Consider the following 12014-nt stretch of genomic DNA (forward strand, 5'->3'; position numbering starts at 1 on the left):
TCCGTGGCACTGGCATAGAAGGGCATCAGGTGTGCTTTGTAGCTATGTTCTAAAGATAGTTAAGCTCTGTATATATATCTCTGCGGCCATAATTTAGCATGCTGCACAAGTAAATTGAAGACATAATGTAGGAGGGAGAAAGGATGAGAGAAGAATGGGCAACAAAAATTTTCCAGTGTGACTTTTCATGTGGTTGGACTTTAATGTTACTACTGAAGCATTTTAGATTAGTTTTCCCATAAGAGGTTTCCAAATCGTTCACACTGCATACGTGTGGTGAACTGATGTTGAGTAGGAATAAAATTATTTCTTTACACCTATAAATATAACTTCAAAAATTTTTTTTTTAAATTTCAAACAGTGTAATGGACATCAGAAATCCAAAAATACAATTCTTCTCTTGCACTGACATTTCAGCATAATTCCTGAAGCTTTGCAGCTTTTTAAACACAAAGCTAATATGGTTTACATCAAAATGGGAGAGCAAAGATTAAAAAAACTTCAAAACAATATAGTTGTGTTTTCCTGCTGTTAGTGTAGATAAAGCCATGTCTACAGAGAATCCTCTGCCTGGCTTCGGAAAGATTCCGTGTATTCAGGAGCTGAAGGTCTAAGTGTTTCTTCAAAACAAAACAATAAGAAGCTAAAATATTAAATACAGAATTCACTATGAAGGTGTGAAATGCGAACAGGAAACATGGAGTTTCTGACATGAGCACTGCGAAAGCAGAACTACTTTCTGAGTCACAGAATAGGGTAAGGCAGCGCTCCAAAGCAAATGGCTAATGCACTGCTATGGACCTGGGATTCTTTTGTAGCTATGGAGACTTGAGTGGTTTGTAGGTGGTCTTTTTTTTTTTTTGGTCCGTTTTGTTTATTTCTCTTTATAATAGCACTTTCAGTAGGGAAATAAGAATTTGACTAGGAACTGTGAAAAGAACCAGAAAAGCGCATTGAAAATGCAGAGGAAAATCAGGAGGCAGTACATAATGTTTTAATGATATCTACTTATTTCTGGGAACAAAAGTCATTTATTTTGAACCTGTCGTCTTTGTTCACTTACTTGGAGGCTTTCTGCTAATGTAACTCAGTGACACTATTGCTGCAGATATTTGCCTATAATGTGTAACGTGATGAAGGGTTGGGGGTGGTGGTTCTTTTGCTTGGTGTATAGAAGAAGGATAGAGGCGATGTGCTGAGCAGGGCTTTAGAGGGAGTGCAGAGCCATGAAGGGTGCTGGGAGAGGAACTGAGTGCCAAGCTATAGGGAAGTGTTAAGCATAGCTATGGTAGACAGATTTAGACAGACACAAGCTCAGGCTACTTATAACTCCAAGCCAGTAGTCTGGGCTCATTGCAGTGTTGTACCCATGAGAAATGTACTAGCTCATTAATACTGTGGTTCAGTATTCCAGGTCACAGCTGTTTTGTGCCTGGTGAAGTTGGAGCAGAGGAAGAGGAGTGTGACACCATCTGTGTGAAACCAGGCCTGAGGAAGATGTTTGTGTTAACCCAGTGATGCAGCTGGAATTTTAATCAGAGTAGTGGGAACTTCTAGTTACAAATTTTGCCTTAGTTTTTATTGTATCAGCTCCATTAATGGGCATTCCCATGTAGTGGATTTGTGATGTGGTGTCACTTCATGTCCACTTTGGAATTCTAATTCTAGCTCCTTTGAGAGTCTTACATGCTCTCTGGTGAATGCCAGTGGTTCTTAGCTCCTTCTGTGATTACAGTACCAAATATAACATGGCAAATATTAAGTATGACACCTCTCCCTTCCTTGTTCTTTCCTCCTGCAGCCCATGCTCATTTCCTGGGATAAATCCCCTTCATAGATTCAGAGCTGGATATTGCTCCTGATCAAGTGCTGAAAATCTTACTGTAGTTTTTGTTGTTCAGGCGAGGTAATTTACCTGAAGAATATCACTTTTTTGCACTACCTCCACCAGTGTCTGTTGTTCTGGAGTTAATTCAGAACAGCTCTTTATGTCCTCTAAGCTCCTGCTTTAAACAGAGCCATACCACATGTCAGGCAGCTCTCTTCCTTGGCTTTCATGTCCTATGGAACTACCTGAAGTTCAGCCTGATTTTCAGTCTGGTTTGCTTTGTCTGGTGCTTGCCATTGCTCACTGAATTTTGGAGGCCAAGCTATAGACTGCAGAGATAATCCTATGTAGTACAAACCCTTTCATCTCAAATATGCTTCCAAGGACTTCCCCTTCACCCCTTCCTGCCTCGCCATCTTCTCTCTGCTAAAACTAGAGGAGACAGCAACTGAAGATAATGATAATATCATTATTTATATATTAATATATATTCTTATATGCGTATGTATGTATATATTCTATAATGTGGCAAGTTGAAATGTAATTTCCTTTTTAATAAAGGCTGCAATTTAATTTAATACTGTAGGAAATAATTAGATCTTAGAAACCTATAAATTACATTTGACAACTCTCTGGTGCTCCTTTGCTGTTCCTTATGGCAATTATAAATGGCAACACAGGGCGCTGGCAGAAATGCTCATTCTGACCGGAGTTTGTTTATTGGCTCTTAATGAAAAGCAATTAATCTAAATCTCACATGGGGTGGATCCTTCACCTTGTTTCCATAATGAGAAGTGACAGTTTTGGGCCTTTGACAAATATCTGCTATTTCCCCTTCCAAAAGTTGTCCCCTCCCCCCCTAACTTCCAGCAGAGAAGAGATAAGCAATAGTAACATAAAGCCAAATCTTTGCCACAACTCTCTTGCTTCAACCAGAACAAAACTGTGAGCCAGTCCTGGCTTCACAACCAGTGGTCTTTTATTTCTCACTTTGAACCTCCTGCTTTGTGTTGAATCAGCCTTGCCTGGAAGAATGAGTGCTAACAGAGTTGTTGTGTGCGTTGTCTTTCCATTTCAAAACATTGGAGGAGTATTTTTGCAGTGTTGAAAACAAGCACTGCCTGAGGGATGGCTTGTGACTAATGTGATGGCACTCACAACAGGATCTGTTAATCTAGTCTAGCTTTCCCTTCAATCTTCCAATAACGCTGACTGCTAATTTTCCTAGCTTAGTGGTTTTACTACGTGATCTTGCAACCACTTTTATGCTTCTGGGGTTAACGAAGTCGAACAGTTTGTTCCATCTGGTGGAAAAATTGTTTTTTTTCACTTCATCTGACCAATTTCTTGTACTTCCCACTGTGTGTTGAGGATCATCTATGAAAGTGCAGAGTGGATGTTTTGCATCTCTACTACATGAGGTTTGTGCAACTGTTAAGAGTTTTGTCCTCCGATAAGGAGCACAGGACAGCTAATAGTGACCTCTTAATCTTTGTTATTAACTTTGTAACCTTCTGTGACATCAGGTGGAAAAATCTTTATTCCCAAACTATCTTCTACTTAAATGCAGAATATCCCTGGAATAACTTCTTGTGCTGGCAATCTTCTGTCCTTCCATTCTGCAGGTGCAAGCAATTTTCACTAAAGTATGTTACAGTTCTCTCTTCTCTGGAAGCAGGTGGGAATTTCTTTGTGAGGCTGCTAATTGTCAACGTGAGAGGTGCTGAAGGATCTATGAGCTCAAGCTGGATTCATACAGGTGGCTTCATCTTGGGACAACTTTCAGCTCTAGATTTAAAGGCATTTTCCATTTTTCAATGGAAAGGATCAGAAACAATTTGCATCATATTCACTTTCCCTCGGTGACTTTGTAGAATTAATGAGCTGGTTGAGGTTGAACAAACCCTGATTTTTATTTTTATTTTTTATTTTTTGCGTGATCAGGGTCTTGCAGACGAGGATTTTAACATTCCTTTTAACTAACTTCCTGTAATTGAATAATTGCTATCAAAATTCATGCATCTACAAATCATAGTCTTGAAGTTGGGTGAGAAGAGTTTGTTTGGATGTGAAAAAGTAACAAAACTGCCTTGGACTGCATTTAGCTGATCATTTCACAGCTAGCTAGAAATGGCTGCTCCTGAATCTCTTTTCCTGTTGAAAAGCAGTTTCTGTATTTGTTTCAGCTGGTGTATCAATAACCTGCTGTGTTTAGCATGGCTCTAATTTATTTCCCACTGTTTGCCTTTATTTTATGGTGTTGGCATTTGCTTTAATGTGATGCTGTTTTCTCCAGATGTTAATAAGATGGTGTCAATGTATCCACAACATTTTTCTTGATAACATTTACATACAGCATGGCATCTGATAATGTGGAATCAACCCATTTTGAAATATCGCTAATAATTTTCTAATTAAAATCAAATGCTCGGAAGTGTTTTTCTCCTTGTACAAATTGAGGTCATACACTTTCCTGTACTTGGGGAAAATTATATATTTTATGAATGAATACATTTCTCCTTCTGTATGGATTGGAAGCGTGATATGTAAGATCATGTATCAATGTTTGCATACGCACCTGTGGACTAATTTCAGGTGCCAGCAGATGATCCACATAGGCATTCTATTTCCAATGAAGTGATACTCTCATCTGTAGGTCTACAAATAGCCAAATAACGAGCCTGAAACCCCAGGATTTCCCTGTTGTCTGCTTCTGGGGAGAGATGTCCATGTTTCTGGAGGAAAGGAATAGACTAAAAAAGGGTCCAGGAAGAGCTGGATGTGGCTCTCTGTAGTTCCTCTGCCCGAGTAATATCATCATGGCATTTTCATTCTTGGACTTTATGATTTTTTTGGACAAAAAATGAAATTACAATATCACCAGTGAATGAATCACCAAACAGGATAGAAACCAGTTAGAAAACACAATTTATTTGGGAAATCCTGTAGTCCCTTTACAGCACTGAACAATGTTCTGAATATGAGTAATAGGAATTAGAGCTGTCAAATGGCGTTCACCTTTGCTTTTCCATTCACACATTATTCCTTCCATTTTCCTCTTTAGATCATGCTTCTCAGTGATCCAGACATTGAGAGCAGCATTCTCATCAGCTCTGATGAAGGAGCTACATACCAGAAGTACCGTCTGAACTTCTATATCCAAAGTCTGCTCTTTCACCCCAAGCAGGAGGAGTGGATCCTGGCCTACAGTCTGGATCAAAAGGTGAGCAATTGATTTCATGTGTCAGTGATACTTGAGCCAGGTGCTTAAAGGAATAGTGTCTAGAACCACATGTTTCTAGAGGTTGTGAAGAAATTATAATGCCTTTTGGTGCTCTTACCTTGCAGCTTTAGATATGTTCAAAGCTCACCCAGTGATAAAACCAGCTTGCTAGAAGGCATTGTATGGCAATCACAATGGATATGGAAACTTCAGTAGTGGTAATGGTCAGATTCTTCTCTTCTTTCATACAATTGATGTGAGATATGGAGCTGTTCTAAAAATACCATTTATTTGTAGCTCTTAGTGGTAGCTGAGCTGTCTGTAAGCACTGAACGCTCCAAGTCAGCTCACAACAGCTGGTTGTTGTGTACAAAGGGATGCTCATTCTGCTTGCATACTGAAGTTGGTTAATCTGGAAATCATTGAGCAGCAACAGATGAAGGATTCTGCTGTGCTTCTTTTTAAGTCACTTTACAGTGCTTTTGTTAGGGAGAAAACTCTTATGTCTGCTACTTTGACCTTAGTCTGCTCTTATATGGTACTCATCTGTCTTGAAAGATGCTGAGAAATGTGAGTGCGGTGTGACTTGTAAATGTGGCTCCACTTCTGGAATAGTAGTCCCCACTTCAGCACAAAGCTACAGCATAGGCCAGATTATCAAGCAACAAATTTTAGAAGGCTTAAAATCTGTCAGGTTTTTCTTTTCACTTCTCAGTTTCTGTCATCTTTAGACTGTGGAAAGAAGTAAAAATGTGCTGAGGAGACCATTTAAGTTTTTGCATTGATCTGTCAAGTATAGGTGCATGTTTTTGGTTGGATCTTCAATTCTTACAGATATTTGTGAGGCTTTTTTAATAGACAATCTCACATCCCTGGTATAGGGCAAAACTCCTGAAGTTTTGTACTGCCTGTATTTGACAGTACTTCCTTTGAAAGGCTACTACAAATCTTTACCAAAGATTGAGAGTGCAGTTAAATCATGTACTGGTGCTGTACTTCCCAATGTAACCTTTCCATCCCCTTGTAAACAGAATGCTGTGGCAGGCACCAGGTGGTTTGCTGCTGGGCTACTGGTGATGCTTGAGTGACATTTGCAAACACAAAGCTATTGTAAATAGACTCCTTTCATGCTATCAGATGCTTGCTGTAGGAAGGAGTTAGTCAAATGTCAAATAGTTTTCTGCATTCAGATGTTCAGTATAACCAGGATTTTGAAGGAAGCTAGAATGACCAATCTATTTGTCTGATGTCATGGAATGATTTGATGCCATTTTTAAACTAGATGTGAAGATTTTAAATGGTACTGGTGTTTGTATAAAGACAGTGCTGAAAGAAAGAGACAGCTGGTGAGGCGCACATGGATGTGAGAAGCCAGATATGACATGCTGAGTATATGTTTGCAAAGAGATCCAGCTGTAGTGAATGTGAAGCATCTGTTTGGTTTTAACACTGTACTTCTATTTCGAGTGCTCTGTGATTTTTTTCCCCCTCCATATTAGCCACTGGAAAAATAAAATACAAAGCATGCGTGTTCAAATACATATGCTTTCTTGTGAGGTGTTAATTACTCCATTAATGGCCTGAGAGCATTTTGGTCCTGCTCCTTCAAAGTAATTCATATCTGGAGAGTGTAGTTCACCTCAGCTGTTCTCATATGCTAGGAAGGAGAGGGGAGGAAAATGAAGTGCAAGTTTGAACATTCCTGAGGTTGCTTGTGTTTTATCCTGGGAACTGAACAAATCTGTCCAAAATGTAAAAGCACAAAGGTGGTGAAGGTGGTCAAGGTGAAATGAAGCAACATGAAGTTCAGACTTTGTCTTTATGTTTGCCTTTGTATTCATTTATATTCACACAGAGTTGTAGGGGTTGGAAGGGATCTCTGGAAATCATCTTGTCTTACCTCTTGCTAAAGCAGGTTCTCTACACAGGAAGGTGTTCAGATGGATTTTTAATATCTCCAGGGAAGGAGATTCTAAAACCTCTCCAAGCACTTTGTTCCAGTGCTCTATCACCCTCAAAGTAAAGAAGTTTTTCCTTATGCTTCTATGGAACTTCCTATGTTCGGTTTGTGCCTTTTGCCTCTTATCTTCTCACCGGGCACCACTGAAAAGAGCCTGGTCCCATCCACTTGGCTCCTGCCCATTAGATATTTATAAGCATTGGTAAGATCCCCCTTCAGACTTGTGTTTTCCAGACCGAACAGTCCCACGTATCTCAACCTTTCATAAGGGAGATGCTCCAAGCCCTTCTTCATCATGTGGCCCTCTGCTGGACTGCCTCTGGAAGTTGCCTGTCTTTCTTGAACTGAAGAGTACAGACCTGGACACAGTACTTAAGATATGGCCTCTCCAGGGCAGAGTAGAGGGAGAGAATAACATTCCTTGGCCTACTGGCCCCGCATGATACTGACCCAATTGTGATACTTTTCCTCAGTGTTCAGGAAGATGCATCAAATGAGGCAGCGTGAAGTTGCCTGACAGAGACTGGATTGCTGCCTGGCACAGATAGGTTGTGCTTGGTTTCTTACTTCGTGAACCCAGGTGGTGTGAATACAACTGCTCTAAAGCATACCTCTTACTTCCAGGGGCAGCCCTTTGCTGAGAAAACCATAGGTACCTTTTGATTTAAATACATACAAAGAATTAAAAAAAAAAAAAAAAAAAAAGGAGTTTATAGTTAGTCTAGAACCTACAGCTAATGCTCATCCACAGATAGTATGATCAGAAAGATGCTAGTAAAAGTCATTGGATTGCTTTAAGTTCAATGTTGTAGGCACTCCTACAAAAATCCTCCCCCCTCTAAGCTTTAGAAGTGTGCTTGACCTTTAAAGCCTATTTATGATGATTGCTTTAGAGGCAGAATTAAAACACACCAAATGAATCTGAAAACACACCAACACAATTTGACTCCCAACATTAGAAATCACTAAGAGAGGAATTAATTCATCCTCTCTTGAATATGTAAACAAGTTCGCAAATTTCATTTCACTTCTCAGCTTAGAGATAACTTTCAAATTAATATTAATTCTATTTTCTTTCAATTGAAAGTAATATGGTGTTGTAAGCAAGCTCTTGTCAACTTAGAAAGTCAACAGAATGAATCTGAAAATGTTTCCCCTACTAACTTGTTCTATATAATATAATGAAAAATCTACAGCTGGTGCCCTACAATCTGTTGAGTCACTGTTTAGATTAGATTTTAAAATTGTTTTTGTGTATTAAAATAGAAAACAATGCTTTTGTGTGAAGTAAAATTGCTCAATGTTTTGGACTTCCCTGCTAGAAAGTTTTCCTGATGTTTTCTCACCTATAGTTCTATCAAAATAATTCAAGCCTCTTTTTTATCAGTTCTTTGTCCGAAGCAGACCTCCCTAGTCAAATATGCAAAGGTTAGCTAAAACAATATTAGACTATTTCTCTAGTTGATAAAACCCAAATAAACCAAATAAAACCCAACACATTTTGAATTCATTTCTCTAAGAGATGTACTGTCCCTTCCAAATTGATGTTTTCTGCCAGTTTTGAAAGTGTATTCACTAGTCCAAGATACTAGTGAATATGTGGAATAATACAGGACTTTGTGACCCTTTTGAAGAGTTGATACACATTTGCCCTATGTTGTGTGGAATCTAGTTACTCCTTTACCTTGCTTTTTAAGAATTTGACCAAGCCATGTTGTCCTTCTTGTACCACATCTTGATGAAAAACAATTTACATTTCTAATACTAGGATTTCAAATGCCTTGCAGTTTGTTTCACCTATTCAAGGAATTGATTAATTCTCAATAACATCAACTTTCTAACCTCATACATTCCCCTTCTGGGGAATGAATCTGGAGGTGGTAACAGGAAAGGCAGAGGAGTTTCCAGTTTCAGGAAATTGAACTCAGATTGACTCTGACACTTCTTTCAGAGCAGCTTTCACAGCCCTCATGCATAAATATGTGTTAAAGGAATTTTTTAAAGAGAGAGAAATAGTACTGGGGATTTAGAGAGAAATTTAAAATGTTTCAAATCGTTATTGTTAGGAGAAGAAAACTGCAAAGAGATGCAGTTCTCTCTGTCTTGTTGAGACCAAAATGCCAAAGTGTGATTGACAATCTGTTGGGAATAGGAGGGAGACTGCCTAGTTCAATGCCACATCATCTGAAATTCTCTGTTTGAGAGAATTGGATAAACAAGGAGTTAGGCAAGCAATGGCTTACTGCTCCACAGTGTTTAATCTTCAGGAGGAAGTGAATGAAAGAAAGTGGGTGTCTTTATATCACTTTGAATGAGATGATAAATAACACGGGTAAGATAACACTCTGCTGTATCAACAAATTGCACCTGGCAGACAATATCAGTCTGGCTGGGGAGATGTCTTCAGTATTTGACATCTGGCAAGTTATGATCTAAAAAATTAGATGTGGTGTGTGTTAGAGCCCTGACTATCTTGATTAGACGGTGCTGAATCTATCAAAAAGGATCACAAATAATGCTGGCACTATGTGGGAGAGTTTTAATCGCCCAGACACACAGACCTAGAGCCACTAAGGCAGTGCCTCCCTGCTGCCAGGTGAAATTCTCCTCTGGAGTTTGAGCCTAGGCTCCAGATAAAACATGGGATGGCCAAGGGGGTTTTATTTGTTTGTCTCTTTGTTTTTGCCAGAAATCCAATGCAACTTGCTGAGAGGAAGGTTTGGCCTCAATCATATACTTCCCAAAATTTAGGCACCTTATTCCAGGCATTCTGCTTTGTGGAGTCATATAAAGAAATATATACATATTTTTACACGTATACCCACACTGAGAATGAGACAATGTCTCATCTCTTCTTTCCCTGTCATAGTAGACCACTGAGCTGTGACATGAAGAGAGCCATCAGTCCCTTTGAGGGTCCCTTAGTCCCTGTCCCACAGGAGGTGCCTGCACTGCAGAGTTTGGGGCTTACTTCCCGCTCCATCTGCTCAGCTCAGCTTCACTAGCACAGAGGCTTGGGAGCTGTATCCTGCTTTATTTCCAGAGGGTGCCCCAACTCCTCATCTCGGGAGACCTCAGGGTTGTGTTCAGGGGAGAATATTACACTTGAAGCTGAAGTGTGTTTCTGGGTTAACAGTTGCACACTGAGATTGAGCTGTCTGTGCTACTGCATGTCCAAAATCAGATGCGACTCCAGATAAAACCCTTCACATTTTCTTTCCTTGGAAACTGAGGTGTGGAGATGTTGAAGAAATGTGGGTTGGTGGCTGTACCACATGTCATTGTGATTTAAATCAGCAGGCACCCACAACTGTCACCTGGTCCTCAGCAGCAATCTCAGCCCTGAAATGTAGATGTAACTGTGGTTGTCAGAGGTGTGAGCTACCTCTCCTTATATCAGCAATGGCTCGAGACTGATCCCCTTGGGTATAACTCAGCTTTTCTTAGCAAGATGTGAACATTATATTTAACAAGGAAAATAAGCTCTCTCTGCTCTTGCATGAACTCTCTCGTTAGAATCACCATTTCACTATATGATGTGAGAGAACACACTGGGGCTAATTTCTCATCATGGCTCATTGACAACTGAAGAGCATGATGGCTGCGGTTCCAGTCCCGTGGATACAATACTCAGCTTTCCAATTTATATTGTACCAATCACATTGGCATTTGAGCACCCTGCAGAGTGAAGCCGGAGGCACACCTACCACATTCTTCTCTTCACCCAAAGGGGAAAGGAATCGAGGAAGCTGCCATAGCAATTATTCCTCCAGGCCTATCTTACTGAGGAGTGAAATAATGTGTGTGGCTCTTCTGTCAAGTAACACTTAGTGTTATATAGTTAATACAAGTCGCGTTACAGTAACTGCTCTTAGAAATTCCTACTGTGCTGACTGATCCATTGTATTACACATTCATAGTAAAGCAATCCCTGCCCCAGAGAACTTGCAATTAAACATAAAGCTGACAGACAAAGCACTGTCCCCAGAGTATCTGTAGTGTATTCAGGCACAGGTCATTAAAGTGTTTCATTGCCTAACTACTACCGAGGGTTATAACAAAGTCAGAGATTGAATCCAGATTGAGTCCTGTTCCCATGACTTAACCACAAATACGCCTTTCATCTCTTTGCCTTTTGAATGCTCTTCTGAGAACATCAGGTTCTACAAACGCATCGTGTGTCCTTCGCTGGACAAGACACCTGCCAGCAGCTCTCCCAGGCAAGCAGAACTCCACCAAACAGATCAACTGAAATGTTAGTCAAGTTTTTTTCTTTTTTCTTTCTTTCTTTCTTTTTTTTTTTTTTTTTAAGGCACTGAACCCTTGAGATTGGGAATATTTAAAGGCAATTTGCAGAAGTCTCTTCTTCAATATGGTAATGAACTGAAGAATTGAAATCACTTAACTTCATTTACAAATCATGAATATGTATCAGTGCCTTTAAATGAAAGGACGACTAAAACAGATATAGTGTTTGTTCAATTCATTAGAAGGAAGACAATTTACGAGGAGTTTTTTTTCCCACTCTTAAACCAAAGCTATATGCAAATCTAGGGAAATCAAGACCTCACGCTAATTCTACTGCATGATGAATATTTTTATAATCCTAATTAGAACCAGTCATTTAGTTCAGCAATTTCCCCCAATCTAGCCAATTTGAAATTAAAATAGATGCCTTGATTACAAAACTCATTAGCAAAGAAGCACCCTTTTTGCTAACCAGTTCATTTGGAATGCACAAACTGAATGAAATGAGGAGCACTTGTGTTGTCAATTGCCGTAAGTGAAGTGAGCCTTAATTGTTAGCATTGTGAAGTATTTGTATTGCTGCGTGTTTCATTGCAGTGTAATATATCATTCATTAAATGTAACAAAAGTAGTTTTTAAATGATTTAATTAAGTGATGTTGGTGCACCAGGTAATTTTTATAAAGTCAAATGTTACAATTGTTTGCATTTGAAGCATTGATGGGCATTACTGTCAGAAGGAAGATGTATGAGTCT

General features: G+C 39.4%; 1 protein-coding gene across 1 annotated transcript in view; it reads left to right on the plus strand.

Moving 5' to 3' along the window:
- SORCS3 (sortilin related VPS10 domain containing receptor 3) overlaps positions 1-12014 on the plus strand; it is a 268000-nt gene that overhangs the window by 133608 nt on the left and 122378 nt on the right. Inside the window, exon 4 of the mRNA XM_421749.8 lies at positions 4893-5051. Within this exon, the coding sequence (XP_421749.3) occupies positions 4893-5051 (159 nt within the window). The remainder of the gene's footprint in view (positions 1-4892; positions 5052-12014) is intronic.

The sequence above is a fragment of the Gallus gallus genome, chromosome 6, assembly GCF_016699485.2.
Source record: "Gallus gallus isolate bGalGal1 chromosome 6, bGalGal1.mat.broiler.GRCg7b, whole genome shotgun sequence".
Classification (NCBI taxonomy): domain Eukaryota; kingdom Metazoa; phylum Chordata; class Aves; order Galliformes; family Phasianidae; genus Gallus; species Gallus gallus.